Here is a 21,570-nt window from a genome sequence, read left to right on the forward strand (position 1 = left end):
GAATTGGCTATCTCACTTTGCCCGTCCGTTTGAGGATGGTAGGCAGATGAAAAATTCAACATCGTACCAAGATTATCCATCAAGGCACGCCAAAAATTTCCTGTCATGCAAGGATCTCAATCACTCACAATAGACTTAGGCATTCCATGATGCTTAAAGATCTGTGCCAGAAAGACCCTAGCCATATGATCTGCTTTGATCGTTTTCTTGACTGGTATAAAGTGTGCTTGCTTGCTAAACCTGTCCACAATGGTCCAGATCGCGTCATTTCCAGTCTGAGTTCTAGGGAGGTCCATGATGAAGTCCATGGCAATACTTTCCCAAGGTTCATTAGGCACAGGCAATGATTGTAGCAACCCAGGCGTCTTATGCCGATCATACTTCACTTTTTGGCAAACCAAGCATTCCCTGACATACTTATCAATGTTTGCTTTAAGGCTAGGCCAAAAGAAATATCTTTCCATTGCTAAGGTCGTAGGGAGAATACCCCGATGACCCTCATAAGGCGAAGCGTGTGCTTCATCCATGATCTTCTCTCTTAATGGTTCCACCACACATATGGCTTGATGGTGGTAGAGATAACCGTCCCGAATGGAATAGGAAAACTCATTCTCTCCACGATGTAGCTTTCCCCAAACGGTGGAGAAGTCTGGATCATTCGGATACAAATCCGGTAGTGCTTCTAATTCTTGGTGATACACCGAAGTGATAGCGTTCACCCTTGGCCGCCTAGACAATGCGTTCGTGACCACATTCTTACTCCGAGCCGTGTGAAGGATCTGGAAGTGAAACATAGACAAAAAGTTTGCCCATCTCATCTGCTTCTCAGATAGTTTCCTTTGCGTAAGAAAATACCGCAAACTCTGGTGATCAGTCTTAATCACAAAATCCGCTCCTAGAAGATAGTGCTTCCAGTTGGATAAGGCGTGAATAACAGCCATGAGTTCCTTTTCGTAGATTGATGCATGCAACTCTGCATCCTTAAGCCTTCTGCTTTCGTAAGCCACTGCATGGCCTTCTTGGTTTAGCATTGCTCCGATGCAATCGCCTGAAGCATCGCAGTGAACCTCAAATGGTTTCCTTAAGTCAGGCACTATCAAAATAGGTCCATGGCTTAGCAAGTACTTGAGCCGATCAAAAGCTCCTTGTTGTTTCGATCCCCATCTGAAAAGAATCTTCTTCTTTGTCAAATCATGAAGTGGTCCTGCTACATGGACAAATCCTCCGACAAACCTTCGATAATACGAACATAATCCCAGGAAGCTACGTACATCATGTACCGTAGTGGGAATAGGCCAATCTTCTACCACTCGGATCTTGGCAGGATCCATACTCACTTAATTGTGAGAGACTATATGGCCGAGATAGTGTATCTCTGAGAGAAAGAACTCGCTCTTCGTTGCATTCACATGCAACTCATGCTTTCGCAATTCTTGAAACACTAGGTCCAAGTGCTTCCGATGTTTCTCTTCTGACTTAGAGAAGATGAGTATGTCGTCAAAGAATACTCCTGTAAAAGCTCGATACGGGCTGAAAATGCGGTCCATCATGCGATTGAACGTCGCAGGAGCATTGGTCAAGCCGAAAGGCATTACCAAAAATTCATATAGTCCAAAGGTTGTGCGGATAGCGGTCTTATGGACATCCTCAGGGGCGATCCGTATCTGATGATACCCACTCTTCAAGTCTATGCGACTAAAGACACTTGCACCCAGCAACTTATCAAGTATATCATCAATCCGAGGGATCGGAAAGCGATTCTTGACTGTGATCTTGTTTAAAGACCTATAGTCTATGCACATTCGAAAGGTGCCATCTGTCTTCTGCACCAGTAGAACTGGAGAGAAGTAGGGTGAAGCACTTGGCCGTACTAACCCTTTCTCTAGAAGCCCGTTGACTTGCTTCAAAATTTCCTCTTGCAGAGCAAGACTCACCCGATAAGGGGGTTGATTGGGAGACGAGCTACCCGGTATGAGATCTATGCGGTGATCTTCCGGGCGTACCAGAGGTAGTTCATCAGGGAGTGTTTCCGTGAAACAATCTTTGTACTTTTCAATAAATTGAAAACGCTTAATTTCCAGACTAGAGAGTAAATCCCCACTAGTTTTATCCTTCTCACGTGCAAAAATCAAGTAAGCAGAAACACACTTCTTCATTTCTTTCTTAATGGAGATATGGCTTACAATTGGGAACTGCCAATCTCCTACATCAGCATGAATCTTTATTTTCTTACCCCCATGATCAAAAGTGAGGGTCTTTTCCACATAATCGGGGACAGGTGTCATGTAAAAGTGCCATGGCATACCCAAGATGATATCACATACCTCGATGGGTGCCATCAAAAATGATTCGCGGTCCTTGTACTCACCAATCCGAAGATTGAGCTGTCCTTGCACGGGAGTTGCACACCGGTTACATCCGGATCGGCATTCGAGGGGTTGACAACCAATGCACGGGAGTTGCATTGGTTGTCAACCCCTCGAATGCCGATCCGGAAGTAACCAGTGTGCCAAGCTGAGCCGGTGTGAAGCACAAACGTTCCGCAGTATCCAGGGAGATGAAGTTATCCGTGGATCCTGGATCATAAAGAATCAGTACTCGCTGGTTGTTCAGAGATCCCCAGCCCTTCAGAAGCTGACGCTTCCCTTTCTCCGTTTCTGTGTTTCCTTGAACATCTGGAATTGAGTTCGAGCTTGGTGGAGCGGGTTCCTTCCTTGCTTTATCTTGCCTCGTAGAGGCTTGTTCTTGTCGTTGCTGCTTTAGAGGGCAGTCCGGCTTCATATGTCCTTTCTCTCCACAGTAGAAGCATCTTCCTTCCTCTCTGAAGGTTTGGAGTTGAGTAGGAGAGAGATACTTAGTTCGTTTGCCATTGCCCTCTGGCTTCTTAGAATGATCATGGTCCCTAGATGGAGGACGTTTTCTTCCTTGGCCCCCTTGGTCATCGTAGACTCCTCTTTGTCTCGCACGGTAGATGCTATGCTCTATTTTTATGGGCGTCCCAATTGAGTGCAAATCCTCAGCAATGATTGCTGACTCCATCATCCTCTGAAGAGTGTCATGCGGATACACTTTCATACTCTTTCGTAGCTACGGTTGGAGACCCGCTTCGAACTTTCGTTTCTTTTCCTCGTCAGCAATCTTCATGAAGGGAGTGACCTTCAGAAGAACCGACCAATACTTGTCCACATAGGTCGTGACTCTCTCATGTTCCTTCTAGGCGAGCCAGTCCCATTCCTTCCGTATGTCCTGCTCGAAGTCAAGCGGAAGAAACTGTTCATAAAATTTAGATTTGAATCTCTCCCAAGTTCTGGCCTGAGAACCTTCCAGAATCTTGGCTAACCACCAATTACTTGCCGTTTCCTTGAGGTGCATCCCCACATGGCGCAATTTGGATCTTTCTGTGAAGTGCCCATTGGTAAAGGCGACTTCAAACTTTCTGATGAAGGACAATGCTTTGGAGATATCTCTCCGTCCGTTGTAGGTTTCGAACTTGATGTCCTTGTCGCCCGATTTGAAGACTCTCATGCGATGATGAGACTTGCGACCATGCTTCTTGAATCGAGGCTCATCTTTAGGTTGATATAGGGTGGTAGTAGTAGCGGCTTCCTTCTTCTAGCGAGAAGATTGAGAAGTAGAAGTATAATCAAGAGAGTAAGATGGAGATGAGATAGAGATGTCCTTGCTCTCGTCTAGCAAAGAGAGCGCTTTTTCCTGGCCTTTCCTTGGAGTAGGCCGTTCATTCCGATCCGAAGATCCTTTATGCACCTCGGCACGTTCTTCTTCTCTTTCCTCCTGTGGTCTCACTCCAACAGTGTGGTCTGGATGCACGGCTGCATCGGTTCCATTCGTTCTCTTCATTCCGCCCAAGAGCTTTCGGACATCTAGCAATAGTAAGATTTCTTGCAAATCCGCAAGCTGAGCTCGCACTTGTTGAAGCTCCTCTTCAACGCTTCTCCCTTGGCTCGACATGGTTCTTCCCGTTCTTCCCGGAATCGTCCTTCTTTGCAGAGAAAGAGAGGAGTCCGAGCTCTGATACCACTGTCACAATACGGGAGCGTACACGAGCACTTAGAAATCTGAAAAATAAAGTACTTTGCAAATGTGAGAGAAGGGAGAAGATCGACACAGTATTGGGGACCAGAAGATTGGCTGGTCCCCCCCCCCCGTCAAGAGTATTCTTTATTCAGGGAGAATTCGTATACAACCACGAGAACCCGAGGAAACCCCTCCGTTCTGTAATCTTAGACCCGAAGGTCGTTCTTTCCCGTAAAAGACTTAGGCACGAAGCCGTACTTTCCCGTAAGGGACTTAGGCGCGAAGCCGTACTTCCTGTGAGGGACTTTCCCGTAAGAAGGGAGATTCCTGCAAAACAAACCACACAAAGCAACAACTCGCAATGCGTATCAACAAATTATACCTGTCGCTCCTTGCTCAGAAAGGCGACCTTCGTACTAAGTCGTCACACGAACACTTACAGATTCCCGCCGCTAGCACTTGCTCCAGAATCCCCAGCGCTTCAGACTTCTGCTGCTCCTTGCCTTCTTTTCAAAAACTGAACGCTGGCTGCCTTTTTATAGGCCCGTGCACCCGGCGGAAATAGGGCACAAAAGCAGAAGCTCTGGCGCTTCTAGAGAGAGTAGAGAAAGAGCTCACTGTTTCTGGCGCTTCTAGAGAGAGAGAGAGAGCTGTTTTCAGCCCATCCGTACAGCTTGCGTGGGTTTTTTTACGTAAGCTTTTTGGGATGCTTTATTTTATTAATAAAAGGAACCGATCACTTAAAAGTGGCCGGCCACTTTATAAAATAAAGTGTGAACTTGTTTAAACTTTAAAAACTCACTCTTTAAACTTTAAAAACTCACTCAGTTAGTTAAAACAATGCTACACGAACACATTCCAGGCGTCTCCGGGTGCAGAACACGGCACAGATGCAATGCAGACATAGCTTCCTCGCGGGAAATCTTCTGCCCTTCCGCGAAAGTTCCTGCTTTTCGTAAAAAGCTTCTTTGAACCCATCTTTATTCTTGTGCTTACGTTCTTACACGTATTTTCTTACTCAGTTCGGATTTCCTCCTCAGCCTACGGAATGCCCCCTTTCTGATGCACCCATCACCCATCATGTGACGCATCAGGGGCACTCGTAACCCGGCCCTTTCCACCGAACTTACGGAAACTCCTTCGCGATGTTTAGCGTCGCCCATCAAATGACACATCAGAGTTGTCTGTTCTTGATGGCACTTCTTGTAGCTACAACCTTTTAACAGTTCTTAGTGTACACAATAAAATATCCTAGAGAAAGAAATTAATCATTAAAAATTAGAAAATAGTTCAATTAGCAACACTTTGTTCTTCCGAAGTGATGTAACCTCCTACAATTTCTTGTGCTACCTTTTCATCTGGAGTAAGCTTAAGTTTAGCAGTTGTGTTAGCCTTACCCTTAGATTCATTGGAAGAATTCTTTGATGAGATACTGTTGGAAGATTGGTTAGAAGAGTTATCATTCTTACCATTCTTACCGTTCTTACCGTTCTGAGAAGGTTGCGAGGCATGTCACAAAGTGATGACATGGCTAAGGACAGCAAAAACCCTAATTTCTGCCAGAAACCCTAAAATTCTTGCAAACCCTAATTTCTAGAAATCGCGGAGATCAAAAAAAAAAGGAAAATTTTGAGCAACGCAAATCTCAGCTTTTTGCTATGATTTGGGAGAGAGAGAGAGAGAGAAAAAGAGAACTTGCTTTTTACTAACTCTCATTGAGAGAGAGAGAGAATCTGCTTTTGCTTTCAAGCTTTTGGGGCTCTGCTTTTGGACATACCTTGTAATCTTCAAATTAGTGGTGAGGGCCTCACTTCTGAGAGCATCTAGACGCAGAGTCTGAGAGTGCATCCCGACCCACTCTCTTGTACTTTGAACTGATTAATATAAAAAGAAATACCGAAAGGGACGCCAGTCTTTGTGGCCAATATCTCTAGGCACGGAACTTCGCCGGGCCAGTGCAAATCTATTGTGATATGTGAATTGTTTTGAAGTGGTTATTTGGTGCTGTCGCGGTTGATTCTTGACTTGGACTGTCCAAGTCTGTTACAGTGGTATCAAGGCAGGGCCGATTTCTCTTCTACGGGAAATCCAATCCCCAATTTTTTTCCACGGCACCTATGGCTTCACGCAAGGATCAGTCGACTCCCTCTGCATCTGGAGATGCGGGCTGGGATCACAACGAAGATTCAGACAGAGAGTATGCCTCGCCTCGGCCTACTCAGGCGGAGCAAAGAGAGATGAAGCGTCGTCAATTGATCGGCGATGCAACAAAGATCATGCTCAGTTTTGCCAAGGACCCGAAGATGGCAAAATATATCAGCCAGACCTCTTTGGAAGAGGTACACATGGAGTGGCAAAGAACAACAACACCATTCCCGAAACCCGCTCTCAAGAAACCTTCTGCCTCCAAGAAATATACGGACAAGGAACTGGAGAACGTGGTTGATGCACGGATTGCTCAGCTTTTCAACGTGCAAAAGAAAGGTAAAAAGCACGGCAAAAAGCAGAAGAAAGGTACTAACTTCCCGCGATATTTGGGTCGTCAGTCGACATTTGACAAGGCAAAGAAATTGAAGTAGCGCGTCAAGTTTGAAGAACCACCCAGTTCTTCTTCTTCTTCTTCTGACAGCTCTTCTAGCTCTTCAGACTCGGGCGAAGAAGACAGGAAAAGCAAAAAGCGGAGCAAGAAACGACGCTTCGGAAAGGGCAAGAAAAAGGCAAGGAAGTCTAAGTCTCGCCCAGTGAGTGACACTCCTACAGAGGACTCGTCTACAGACAGTTCAGACTCTGACAACGGAAACTTTTATGCGAACAAGAATTTACAAAGCCAACCAGTATGACTTTCTCGAAGATAAAAGCAAGAAAGTCCGTGAGTTTAAGGAAGGTGGCCACTCGATCAAGTTTGATACTTTTTCAGGATACTCAGATGCTTCGAAGGCTTTGTCTTTTATACAGCAGTTTGACGTCGCTTTTTCGGGAGGACGCTATTCAGAGCACTCCAAGATTCGGAGAGTTGCCTCTTACTTTAAGAGGAATGCTCGTACTTGGTGGTCCACGCTTCTTTTAAACAAGACTACGCCAGTTAAATGGCTGAAATTTAAAAGCTTTTTATTTCTTCTTGGTTGACGCAAGAATATGAACGAGATGTACGAGCTGCTTGGAACCATCTTCGGATAACCAAGAAAGATACAATCAATGTGAAAGATTCTCGAGCTCTTTTCTACCCGCCTCTTCATTGAAGAAGATCTCGTTCAGAGAACAGATTGAGCGGTTTACCTTGGGTCTACCTACAGAGACCCGAGATCACTCCTTGGAACAGAAGTCAGCTTCTATTCAGGAGTTGATGAGTCATGCGAAGCGGGGCTTTGCCATTCACTCGAGGAGTCTGACCTACCTCACAGATGAGACCATGACACAACGAGCCAAACAGACTTCTTGGAATGGAAGTAGAAGGAAAAAAAGCAACCCAGAGAAAAAGGATGCACGACCGAAGCTTCCTCCTGAGGAGAGAGCTCGCTTCATCAGAGAGGGGAAGTGATTTGGACGAGAGCACAGAAAGAACAGAATGATAAGAACGACGACAGGCCTGAGAGTTCGAGAGCAGCTGAGGAACGTGGCAGAAAAGGCAGATAGAAAAGCAGAACTAGTACCACATGGCGTGGGACTTGCATCGAATCAAATGAATGAAAGAACAAACTTTGCCGGTTTTTGGGGCAAAGTGAAGGATCAAGAAGCTCTTTTGAAGAAGCCAAGGCCAACTTCTTTTTACTTTGAATTGGCGGCTCGATTTGGAATTACGCCCGACAGACTGACGCCACAGGCGGAGGTAGTTCGACTGGCACCCGGATGGGATGTTGCCATTACATCGAGCATTGGCAAACTTCAATGACAAGGGTATTGTCACACGAACAGAATAATAGAGATAGACAGCAAAAGATAGAGAAAGAGATCTTTCTATTGATAGAGTTTTGATACAACAGAGGAGCAATAAAATATACGGGCGCACTCCGTTGTACGGAGCTCGAACCTCCCGACCACCCCCGAGCTTCAGTTCGCTTACATGCAACGTCTCACTCGCACTCGCAGAAGAAGAGATCGGTGAATGATCCCAAAAACGCACCACCCATCTTTCTTTTCTTTCTGATTTTTCCTCGAAAAGCATGCGACCTCTCAAAATAGCCGCTTTTCTATTTTTGGCGTTCGGTCGGCTCGACTTGCGCACCAAAGTATACTTGCGAGAATAAGATAAGAACGTGATCGCGAAGCGATCCGTAAACGTTAGATTTTTGAAACTTTTTTTTTTTTTTTTTTATAAGTCCTAAAATTTTCAGCTGTCTTCAACTGAACATAACTCTCAAACGGAGCCAAAACAGCCCAGGTCCGTCTCACACAATCTTGTTGCGCTCTTCGACGGCTATGTGATGGAAAATTCCCATAGCCTGCTCTAATTTGCTGAAAATCAACCTGCAAAACAGCATTTTCTACAAACACGATGCAAAAACAGCAAATCCCACTTTTTTCTTAATCTTTGGCACTCAACGAGCATCAAAACATCAAAATCTCTAAAGACTCAGAGAACCAAAGTTGTTCTTTATAGCACAGGCTTCAATCACTTCATACAACACTTTTCCAAAATCCCACGTTAACACCTTCAAAAATGCCCCAGAAAGTGCCTTTCGGATCAAAAAATTTTATTGGACGAAAACAATCCACACATCCTTCTACACAGTGGACCGACTTTAAAACAACCAAAACTTCCTAGAAAAACAAAATTTATTGCTAAAACACTTCAAAATCAAGTCCTGCTACAATCTCCCCTTTTCAAAATTAACTCTGTCCTCAGAGTTGGAAGGAGGGAAATTCTCTTTGCAAAACACTAAGATCAACCCATGATGCATCCTCTACTGGATAGTTCTGTCACTTAACCAAAACTTCCACAATGTCTCTATTTCTCAGATATTTAACACGCCTATCTAGCACTAAGTCTGGTTCTACTGTCAATGTTCCGTCATCTTTCAACTTAAGAGTTGTCCTGTAAAACATGATGCACGTTAGAAACATACTTTTTCAATAAACTCACATGAAATACAGGATGCACTTTGACATGAGAAGGCAATTCCAATTTGTAAGCTAATGAACCAATGCGCTTCAAAATTTTAAATGGCCCAGCAAATCGTGGAGACAATCTTCTATCCTTTCCAAGAATCAAATGAGACTTTTCACGAATAACCTTTAAGAAAACCATATCACCAATTTTATACTCCACAACACGATGTTTCTTGTCATAATACAATTTATGTCTCTTTTGAGCTTCTCTAATATTCCCCCTGATTTTGGGCAACTCGCTATCCATTTTCTCAAGCATCTCACGTGACAGTTCTACTTTATTCCTCGAGTTAAGAAAATTAATAGGTGTGGGACAGTTATAGCCATACATTGCCTTAAACGGAGTCATCCTAATAGATGAATGATATGAATTGTTATATGCAAATTCAACCAAAGGCATCTAGATATTCATTCCAATTAGATTGGTTTTCATTGACATACATTCGTAACATATCTTCTAAAATACGATTCACTCTCTCCATTTTCCAATCTGTTTGAAGATGAAAAGCAGTAGACATGCGTAACTGAGTACCTATAGAGTCAAAAGTCGCTCTCCAGAAATGAGAAGTGAACTTAGAATCTCTGTCAGATACTATGCTCTGGGCATGCCATACAAATGAAATATCTCTTTCACAAACAAGCGTGCAATGGTCAATGCAGTATCAGTTATTTTTGCAGGAAAAAAGCGAGCTTGTTTTGTGAGTCTATCTACCACCACAAAGATCGAATCATACCCTCCGCGAGTAGTAGGAAGTCTAATGATAAAGTCCATGGATATAAACTCCCACTTCTGTAAAGGAATGTCTAAGGGTTGAAGGTCATCGGGCATCCTCTTATGTTCAATCTTAACTTGTTGACATTGAAAGCACTCACACATATAATTCTTAACATCCAATTTTATACGCGGCCAAAAGAATGAACTTTTAATCTTTTCATATGGCTTATTCAATCCAGAATGACCAGAAAAAGGTGAATTATGACACTCATGCAGAATTTGACTCTTAAAAGTAGAATTTGCAGGAATACACAAGCGGTCATAATAATACAAATTTCCCTTATACAAGTGATATCTGTTCTCATAAATCTCTCCAATATTTTCACGCAAGAATTTCAAAATAGGCATATAAAAAGAATCATTTTCAACTTCAGCATGTATATCATCAATCAAATTGGACCGCACAACAATCAACAAATTACACATGGACCTACGACTCAATGCATCTGCAACTTTATTTTCTTTTCCACACAAATACTTCAAATCAAAATCATACTCAGCCAGCAATTCAATCCATCTTCTTTGTCTGTTATTTAACAATGGTTGAGTGAAAATATACTTCAAGCTTTGATGATCAGTACGCAATTCAAATTTGACACCAAGCAAAAGATGACGCCAATGCTTCAATGCACGAACAACAGCAAGCAATTCTAGATCATGTGTTGCATAGTTCAATTCATGTCGTCTTAATTTTCTAGACTCATATGCAACCACTCTTCCTTCTTGTGTCAAAACACAACCTAATTGTTCGACACTAGCGTCACAGGACACAACAAATGGTTTGCCCATCTCAGGAACTTTTAAAACACAATTTTCCGCTATTTTAGCCTTCAAGGTCTCAAAAGCAGTCTCACAGCTAGAAGTCCACACAAAACCCTTATCTTTCTTGGTCAATTCAGTCAAAGGACTTGCTATCTTAGAGAAATCTTTAATGTGTGCTCTCTCATATTGTGCTAGATCCATAAAGCTTCTTACATCCCTTAATGACTTAGGTGTTGCCCACTCCACAATAGTCTTAACTTTATCAAGATCAATGTGAATCCCCTCTTTAGAAATCACTCTTCCCAAATACACAATCTGATCCTTTACAAAAGAACACTTACTTGCTTTGGCATACAATTTATGTTCACGCAAACTTCAAATGTTTTTTTTAAATGCAATGCATGATCTTCTTCATTCTTAGAATACATAAAAATATCATCCACGAATACCAGAATGAAGTCATCAAGATACGGGGGAAAATACTATTCATTAAGCACATGAAAGTTGCTGGTGCATTAGTCAAACCAAAAGCAAGAACTGTAAATTCATAATGCCCATAACTTGTACGAAAAGCAGTCTTTGGAATGTCCTCGGCCTTAATGCGGATTTCATGGTAGCCAGAACGAAGGTCAATCTTCGAAAATATTGTGGCACCACTCAATTGGCTAAGCAATTCATCTATGTAAGGAAGAGGAATTTTGTTCTTAATGGTCTGTTTGTTTAATCCCCTATAGTCAATGCATAACCTATATGTACCATCCTTTTTCTTTTGGAATAACACAGGACTACCCCAAGGAGATACACTAGGTTTAATGAAACCCTTTTTGAAAAGATCATCAAGTTGTATCTTGAGCTCTTTAAGCTCATCAATATTGAACCTGTATGGAGCCCTTGAATAAGGTGTTGCTCCTGGATATAAATCTATGGCATGGTCTACCACTCTAGGCGGAGGTATACCAGGAAGATCGTCCGAAAACACATCCTTAAATTCATGTAAGAGATCCTTTACAAATTTTGGATTTGTCTCTTTCTGTTTATCCCCAGATTCTTCTTTAATCTCATTAGAAAACACAAGAAACATCTCACACTTTTATCTAAGTCATCTTATCAATTTTATGGCCAAAACTAGATTTAAAATCTCTTTCTTTCCACGAAGAGTGCGACTTTTCATCATCAAATGATTAAAGATATATTTTTCTTTCTTAACAATCAATCAAAAACTGATTTTCAATCATCTAATTGATACCAATGATAACATCATGCATATCAATGCTTATGATATAAAATCATCTTTATGCTTCCAACTCTTCAAAGAAAAAAACAAATTTTCTACTAACTCTTTCGTGAAACTATTATTACCACTGGTTAAGTCCACAAGTCTTTTAACTTCTCAATTTAATTTGAAGTTTAATTTCTCAATCAATTTAGATGATAAGAAGCAATGAATACTATCCAAATCAATTAAGAAGTTCAAATTTAAATCTCAACTTTTACACATAAATTCGATCACAGAAGCTTTCAAAGGACGTATCAAAGACATAAAACATCACAAAGAAGGGGTAGATGACTTACCTTTATCGTACGCATCGCCAAAAGTCTCCAATTAAGCCATCGTGGTACGTATTGTCTTATCGGTCATCTTGCTCGAGCATTCGAAAGTCTGGTGGTCGTGTTCTCGATATTAAAAGTATAATCCAAACTCTTTGAGTTCTTCAATCCACGCTTCTAAATCTTCGCATATCTTTCTTATGCCATCAAACTCTTTAAGCTTAGAATTCGTTAAGAACGATTTGGTTGTCGCTTCTCTCATAACGTCATCGTTTCCTTTTCACGTTGACGACCTCTACGTCCACCACCACCGTTCCCACCATCACCACTATCACCACCGCCAGGTGTCCCAGTGCCGCCACGATGATTATTGTTTCCTGGTGGAATAGCATGATTTTCGCCTTCATGTTCGCCATCAAGGTCCACATAGATATCAGGCTCTCATGCTGCTTTGCCCAGCAGAGCCTCAGTACGCTCCCGATTTGCTTGTTCCAGATCTTCTCGTAATCGTCGAATTAGATCTTCTTGCTCCTTCATCTTCTTCTCGTGTCCGTCCATGTCCAGAATCAACCGCTTGCTCTGATACCAATTGTCACAGGAACAGAATAATAGAGATAGACAGCAAAAGATAGAGAAAGAGATCTTTGTATTGATAGAGTTTTAATACAACAGAGGAGCAATAAAATATATGGGCGCACTCCGTTGTACGGAGCTCGAACCTCGCGACCACCCCCGAGCTTCAGTTAGCTTGCATGCAATGTCTCACTCACACTCGCACTCGAACTCGAACTCGCAGAAGAAGAGATCGGTGAATGGTCCCAAAAACGCACCACCCGTCTTTCTTTTCTGATTTTTCCTCGAAAAGCATGCGACCTCTCAAAATAGTCGCTTTTCTATTTTTGACGTTCGGTCAACTCGACTTGCGCACCAAGTATACCTGCGAGAATAAGATAAGAACGTGATCGCAAAAAGATCCGTAAAGGTTAGATTTTTGAAACTTTTTTTTTTTTTTTTTTTTTTTGTAAGTCCTAAAATTTTCAGCTGTCTTCAACTGAACATGACTCCCAAACGGAGCCAAAACAGCCCAGCTCCGTCTCACACAATCTTGTTGCCCTAGTTGCGCTCTTCGACGGCTATGTGATGGAAAATTTCCATTACCTACTCTGATTTGCTGAAAATCAACCTGCAAAACAACATTTTCTACAAAAACGATGCAAAAACAGCAAATCCCACTTTTTTCTTAATCTTTGGCCCTCAACGAGCATCAAAACATCAAAATCTCTAAAGACTCAAAGAACCAAAGTTATTCTTTATAGCACAGGCTTTAATCGCTTCATACAACACTTTTCCAAAATCCCACGTTAACACCTTCAAAAATGCCCCAGAAAATGCCTTCCGGATCAAAAAAATTTATTGGACGAAAACAATCCACACATCCTTCTACACAGTGGACCAACTTTAAAACGACCAAAACTTCCTAGAAAAACAAAATTTATTGCTAAAACACTTCAAAATCAAGTCCTGTTAGTATGTTACAGGTATTCAGGGCACGCGAGTGACGTTCTACTCGGAATCCCTTGGTACCACCAGAACTACGTCGTGGTTGACTACCGGGCCGAGAAAGCGACTTTGACAAAGGAAGGGCTCAGAGATTGTACTTGAAGAACTTTAGTTTCTTTACTCATTCTCCTTGCTCTGTCTCCTCTTTGATAAGACCGGTATGCTTTAGAAAAGCACACGCCTGATGCTCTGATACCACCGTCACAAGACGGCACTACGTGCCAATGGAAAAGAACAAACTGAACAGACTTTTAGCACTTCAATAACAACTGAACTGAGAGAGAGACGACACGCGACACGGAGTGGCAGAATTCCACCCCTAAGAATATTGGCCCCAAACCTTGGCGTCCCTTTCGGTATTTCTTTATATTGCATCAACTGAGTACAAGCCGGTACTCCAGACTCTGCACCTTCTCCAGGAAGCATGCCCAAGAATGAGCCCATGGCCTCATATTATAAAGCCCTAGGCCCCAAAAGCATATTACATGAAAAGCCTTCAAACTCAAGAGCTTCTGGTCCAAAAGCAATGCCAAAAAGCTGCCAATGTAAATCACGAAAATCCATACAATTGCCACGTCAACAATCAGCACAAAAAGCTAAAATCCGTATAGTCTGCCACGCCATCAGTCATCGGAAAATCCAAAGCGTCCGTACAATTGCCACGTCATCAGATTTTGTGCAAGTCTTGGGATGTGTGTGTGTGTGGGTCCTACTTTATTTTAATTTCTTTACGTCACTGGGGCCCCATCGAACGGGGTCCCCACGTCGCAGTCAGCACAAAACGCGGAAATCCTTATAGTCTACCACGTCATCAGTCAGCGGAAAATCCAAAGTGTCCATACAACTGCCACGTCATCAAACTTTGTGCAAGTCTTGGTGTGTGTGTGTGGGCCCTGCTTTATTTTAATTCCTTTATGTCATTGGGGCCCCATCGGACAGGGTCCCCATAAGTTGGTAGGACTTCTTCTTCTGTTACTTGTTCTTCTTAGGGTTTAGGCCCCTCGGACGGTACTTCCGTTCTTCAGTGACTTGACACATCTAACAGTTTGTGACACTCTGAGTAGTGCCCTCTAGGGAAGGATATGTCAAACTGCTGAATGAAGGCCAAAGCCCTCGGAGCATCTCGGAACCCAGAAAAGGATTCAAATTTAATCAATTGTCCAACTTCTTGGAATTCTTTTACTTTCTTACTTTTGTCTTCGAGGAAGTCATATTGGTTGGCTCTGTAAAAATGCTTCTTCTTTGCATAAAACATATGGTCATCGGACTCCGAACTGTCAAAGGATGACTCCTCTGTAGAACTATTAGAAACTGGGCGAAATCTAGGTTTCTTTGCCTTTTTCTTGCCCTTTCCAAAGCTTTGATTTTTGCTTCGCTTTTTGCCTTTTCTGTCCTTCTCGTTCGAGTCAAAAGAGCTAGAAGAACTATCAGAAGAAGAAGAAGAAGAAGAATTGGGTAGTCCTTCAAATCGTACACGCTTCTTCTGCTTTCTTGCAGATGCAAAAGAAGATTGACGGCCCAAATAACCAGGGTAGTCGGTCCCCTTCTTGTGCTTTTTCACTTGCTTTTTGGATTGATTGTTCACGTCCAAAAGCCGACTAATCTGTGTCTAAACCACCTCTTGTAATTCTTGCTCTGTAAACATCCTCGGAGAAGGAGGTTTCTTGATTGCCGGTTTGATGCATGAGCGAGACCAAGGGTAGAATCAGCCACGATGCAGCCTGGCACTCTAAAAAACTTAGAAAGAATTAATGCAACAAAAAGGTAGTTGGCATACGCACCACTAAGAATAGGAGAAATTTCCACAATATCAATTGTCGCAGCTCGGACGAAAACTTCAGAATGTGAAATCTGTATGTCCGCTAATACGACTAAAACATATACCTAGATGAATTCAAGAAGAGCCCAAATTCACCTATGAAAGAAACTGCAGCCATAGACTCACGGTAGTCACCCATGAGACAATATAACCATCAACTTCATCATGCATAGTATTGAATAAATACTACAGCATCCCCACTAATGTCATCAGTGCCCAATAATGTGTGTAGAGGAGGTACTAACAAATGCTCCCCAACACAACAAACACATGAGTGATTGGGCCTATACCTTTGTGTATCTGTAGTACCATCTTGGCCTCTCCTTGGTGGAGTTCTTTGCCATAAAGGAGGAGATCTTCCCATGTTGTGTGGCTTGCTGCAATTATCTTCAGTCTTGAGAAGAATTTCTTCTTCTCCATTTTAAAGAATATACAAAGTCCATAAAGCTGGTTCTTTGATCTTGATTGCTTGGAGAGATTTTCTCTCTCCGTGAATCAGAGAGGCAATTGTGAGTTTGTGATTGTGCTTGCACAATTGGTTGAAAATGCGGATTGTTCTCTGCCTTTCGCAGTCTTCAAGCAAAAAATCAAAATGCTTGCACTCCCTGTGTAGAATGGCGCCATGAGTACTTTTACTGAAGATGCAGTGATAACTTATTACTGTATTGAAGAGCTAGTGAGGTAGAGGAGGAGAAGAAGACCTTCTGTATGATCCCAATGGTGCTCCAAGAGCGTAGGTGAGGCTTCCTCAACCCCCACACCCCAAATCTGAGAGAGAGCGCCCTCATCCATGCAAGATGTCACAGAGGTGGCAAGCTAGGAGGAAAGTGGAGTCATGTGTCCTTATGATCTTTTTTACTAAAGTTCATTTCTTCTCTACTTATGGGGTTGATAGCATTATGTATGTCATTTGATGTCCAAAAAATGATCACCCATATTGATCCCCACCCATATCCTCTACTCAGCCCCTGTTCCTTAAAAAGCAATTTTCAATAGAGTCTGACATTTGTCATCAAAGCCAGTAATATTGAAGTAAATAGGTAGAGAGGCTGACGCTCATCTCCAATCAAAGGACCGTTAAAAATTTATTTACCCTCCCATCATTCATTTCTACGTCCACAATATGGAACTGGATGGTGCTAGTTAGAGCTTCATAGAATGATTTGTCCACCCAATGCATATATTACTACAATTTTAGCCGAGACAGAGCTCCATCCACCCCTTCATTGTTGAGTGGCGAGCCTTTATCATTCCAATTCATTTCTAGTACTTTCTCATCATTTCATTTTCATTACCTTGATACCCCGAGGACATTTTCTTAAGCTTTCTTTCATCCTGCCTTCTTTCTCTTTGCAAGGAAAACCAACACAAAAGAATGAAACCACTTGCATCCTCCCTTTACACCATTAAGCCCTATCCTTCAAGAGCTCTTCTAAAACCTCTTCACCCATCAAAGCATTATAGTATTTAGTTACTAAAACTTAGAAACCCAAGCAATGCAATATCCACCGCATCTCAGGCAATAAAATACCTGCTTTGCCACTAGTTGTTCTGAAAGAATCCTTAATCTACGCTCCAACTCCTTTTCACATTGTGCTGCATAATGATAACACATTTATGGCATCCATACATGATTAGGACATCCAAATATATGCATGAATCACCTGCAGAGGGATATCTTGTTGAGTTTTGTAGCAGATTTAACCACTCTTGCTCCAGCCTTGCTACCTTGTTCTCCCACATTCTCTGCAAAAACAGATGACGTACCAGAAACAATCAGGAAAACTGCAGAAAACTCCATCTCAAAAACCAAAAAATGAAACTAAACATCTGACACACAAGTTCTGCCCTTGTTCTTTGCAACTCCTCTCCTTCCTTTAATGATTTGTCACTGGATGACAAAATTGGAGGATTTTCCTTCACTGTGCCTTCAAGTACTACCCCATCTTTTTTTGCCAAAGATCTTGGCAAGCGATCAAGCACCACCCTCATCCCAGATTCTTCGTTTTCCATCTCCTATCAAAGGATATAACAAAACATAAATATTTGAGTGAATAGACACTTTTCACAGCTTCAAACTGTCCTAACGTTGCTCTTCTGAATACAGCCCACAAATTCATATGAAACCTGAATTCTTGCATTGAGTAACGATCTCTCTTGGCGTTTTCCTTGTAGCTGTCCCTGCACAGCTGCAATTGCCTTTGCATAAGCTGCATTTTCTACACGTAGAGATGCTTCTCTGGTCTCAGACTGCAACACATTAGAAATATTTTTAGTTGCTTCACAGAAAAACTAATGCAGATATCTCTCCCCGCCTGTCACCTGACACAACAAACCCCCACCCCCACCAAACAAAAAAAATGCCCTCAAAAAGAAAACACACCTATAGCCCTTCATATTAGCCACGCTGCTACCTATATACCCCACCCCAATCCCCCCCCCCCCCCCAAATCATGCAGAAAAATATAACTAGGGCCTCCACAACGAATTTTAGGTCCTCTCACCACCCATTGTTCACTTGTGTGAGGGCATAGACCCAAAGATTTCCCTGCAGAAATTTTCCCTTAAGTGATGCCTGCCACAAAATTGGCCTACTGTACCCACCATCATTAAGGGAAAATTGCTGCAGGGAAATCTTTGGGTCTATGCCCTCACACAATTGAACAATGGCCTATTGTACACACCAATTGGAACAGAACCTGAAGACCTTTAGCCCATCAAAGAAACCGTGAAACGCAGCACACATCAGTGCGTACTGTACACACTGATTGGAACAGAACCTGAAGACCTAAAGCCCATCGAAGCAGCCCGTAAAATGCAGCACACATTACAGCATGATTTTCGACTGTTGTACCACTTGATGATTTTGGAACAATGGCCTACTATACACAACAATTGCAGCAGAACCTGAAGACCCAAACCCCATCAAAGCAGCCCGTGAAACGCAGCACACATCACAGCGTACTGTACACACCACTTGATGACTTTGGCTCATGATTTCTTCAAGCGCTCCCTCTTAAAGTGGCCTATTCCGCACGTCTGAAAATTCCAAGACAAGATCTTTCTCCTTTGAGGATGACCCTCCCCCGGATCCAAACTTATGGGAAGTCAAGAAGATCTCTCTATGAATCTTTTCAAAAAGCTCTTGCAACACTGCAACTTTTCAAAAAACTCTTACAATCTGTTACAGACTTGGGCACCCCAAGTCGAGAATCTGACACGACACACGAGAGAACCACTTAAAATACTTCACAACTTTAAAATTTGAGTCGACACGGCCCGGCGTAGTTCCGTGCCCAGAGGTATCGGCCCCAAAATCTGGTGCCCCTTTCAGAATTTATTTTTATGTTAATGCTTGAGCAAAGTACAACGCAAAACGCGGAGATCCGTACTGCTGCCACGTCAGCATGCCAAGGCAATTCATGGAAATCTGTCCGTCCGGGCAATACTGCCACGTCATCATTTTGTGACACAATCCCTTTCCAAATTTTTCAAGTCAAGGAGCTCATGAGCAGACTTTGCTTGAATCCATTACACACATCAACATATGTAATGCGTTCAAATTCTATACCTTGTCAAAAACCTTAGCCACCTGCAACTTTTCAACTTCCACAAGCCAAGAGATTCTGCCAATCCCTCTAGAAGTAAATAGACAATCCCTTTTTATCACATCCTGAAATTTTCTGCAAAAACCCTAATTCGCTCCTGAAAACCCTAATTTTTCAAAATTGTCGAAATCAAAATCCGCTCGCGTCAATGCCTAGGCCTCGTTGAGAGGATCAACTTTGACTGTTCACACATCAAAATTCTCATCCGTCGAAGATTTCTAGAGATCTCTAAGACACTTGAAAGCATCAACAAGCATGTTTTCTGGGCTTTTCGGGGCAAAAACTAACTGCTGCTTCTTCATTCTCCCCTTTCTATTGTTGTTTCTTCCTCAAAAAAGCACTTTTTTCCAAAGAGCACCTTCTTCCATAAAGCCTGTCCTTCCAAAAACTCAGCAGTATCCCTAAAACCCAAAGGGACATTAGTGACTCTATATCAAAAATCGAGGCAATCTGTTGACAAAGGAGTTGAGTGACTCCCCTCTTGTGCAAACCCGTTGCACTAGATTTGCCCATGCTGAAATCGGGGTTATATCAAAGTAGACTATGCTAAACCGAATGCTTCAAGGTAAAGGGTCACAATCTGAGGAGTATCTGCTAGGTCCTCCTCCATCCACTTCGCATCCAATGCGGGATAGTTCTTGAATTTAACCAAGAACCGCCTCATCAGTTTACCTTTAATCTTTCAATCTTATGTGTCAGTATCTGTTCTGGAAAGAGTATCTCCTCGCTTTCCTCCACTTCGGGTTGCTCATTTGGTTCCCCATCATCGAGCACATCGCCTTTAAAAGGCTTCAAGAGACTCACATGAAAAGCATTGTGAATTCTCCAAGTATTGGGCAGCTTCAGTCTAAAAGAGACATCATTTATCTTTTCTTTAATCTGGAAAGGTCTATAGTATCTCATGCTAAGTTTTGGAAAAAGCCGCTCCTTTCTCTTTTCTTTCTCAAGCGTGCCTTCTCAAAACGTAAGAGCACCCAGGTCCCAATCGTCCTCCTTTAATTTCAAAATACGACGGTGTCGATCTGTTGCCTTCTTGTGTCTTTCTTGAGATTTTGCTAAAGCCTCCCGGACCTTGGCAAAAGCAGTGTCCAAGTCCCTCGTGTACTGATCAGCTTCAAAAATCTTATCTTTCGTGCTTAGGAAGGGTGGAACCTTCGGAGCACCTTCAATAATCTCAAATGGCGCCTTCCCCATCGAAGAGTGGATCGTGTTATTGTAGGCAAATTCCACCAAAAGCAAAAACATTTCCCATTGAGTCTTCTGATTAGAAATGTAAGACTTCAATAAATCCAGTACGACTGAATTTGCAATCTCAGATTGCCCATCTATCTGCGAGTGGAAAGATGACGAGAACTGCAACCGTGCCAATGTTCTCCCAATTAGCCTTCCAAAACAAACTCGTGAATCGGGGATCTTTGTCAGAGACAATTCTCTCAGGCATGCCATGTAATCTGAATATCAAGGCAATGAACAGTCTCGCTAAATGATTCGGCTTGACTGTTTTCTTCATTGGGATGAAATAAGCTTGCTTGCTAAATCGATCAATAACCGTCCAAATACCATCGTGCCCACTCTGTGTCTTCAAGAGATTAAAAATGAAATCCATTGCAATACTTTCCTAAGGGCGGGTGGGAATGGGTAAAGGCTGTAACAATCCTTGTGCTTTATGCCTATCGAACTTGACCTTCTGGCATACCAACCAATTGCATACAAATTCGTCCACGTCTTTCTTGAGTCTTGGCCAAAAGAAGTATCGCTCCACACCTTTCAAGGTGGTGTCAATGCCGCGGTAACACGTAAATGGTGGACACTCGCATTCGGTTAGAACCTTTGCCCTCAACAGCTGTGTAACGCACAACATCGTTTTCTTCATCAAGTAGCCATCCCGAATGGAATATCCCACTACTACCTCCCCATTTTGTATTCGACCGAATACATCTGAAAAATCAAGATATGTGGCATACTCATCGACCATCTTCTCGAAGCTTTTATGAATGAATCGCGGAAATAGCCAAGACCAAAGTCTTCTGAGACAAAGCAACTGCCACCAAGTTCTTTTGTCCCTGCACATGGACAATCTGGAAGTGAAACTGTGACAAGATGTTAGCCCACCGCATCTGCTTTTCTGAAAGCTGCTTCTGTGACAAGAAGTAGCATAAACTCCGATGATCAGTGAAGACCGTAAAATCGGCTCCGAGTAAGTAAACCACTCAGTAAGAGCATGGATAACCGCCAAAAGCTCTTTCTCATATATATGTGCTCTCAATTCCGGCATTGAAAACAATCAGCTCTCATAGGCAATGACATGGCCTTCTTGCATTAAGACCGCACCCAAACTACGACCACAAGCATCACAA

General features: G+C 42.5%; 1 protein-coding gene across 1 annotated transcript in view; it reads right to left on the reverse strand.

Annotated features, from left to right (window-relative positions):
• LOC147456698 (uncharacterized) overlaps nt 1–21,570 on the reverse strand; it is a 64,264-nt gene that overhangs the window by 20,610 nt on the left and 22,084 nt on the right. The window contains exons 2-5 of the mRNA XM_086515145.1: nt 17,733–17,855; nt 17,445–17,621; nt 17,270–17,351; nt 17,137–17,201 (exon numbers count right to left, since the gene is read on the reverse strand). Of these exons, the coding sequence (XP_086371271.1) occupies nt 17,137–17,201; nt 17,270–17,351; nt 17,445–17,621; nt 17,733–17,855 (447 nt within the window). The remainder of the gene's footprint in view (nt 1–17,136; nt 17,202–17,269; nt 17,352–17,444; nt 17,622–17,732; nt 17,856–21,570) is intronic.

The sequence above is a fragment of the Adiantum capillus-veneris genome, chromosome 6 (genome assembly GCF_014529385.1).
Source record: "Adiantum capillus-veneris isolate H3 chromosome 6, ASM1452938v2, whole genome shotgun sequence".
NCBI classification, from domain to species: Eukaryota; Viridiplantae; Streptophyta; class Polypodiopsida; order Polypodiales; family Pteridaceae; genus Adiantum; species Adiantum capillus-veneris.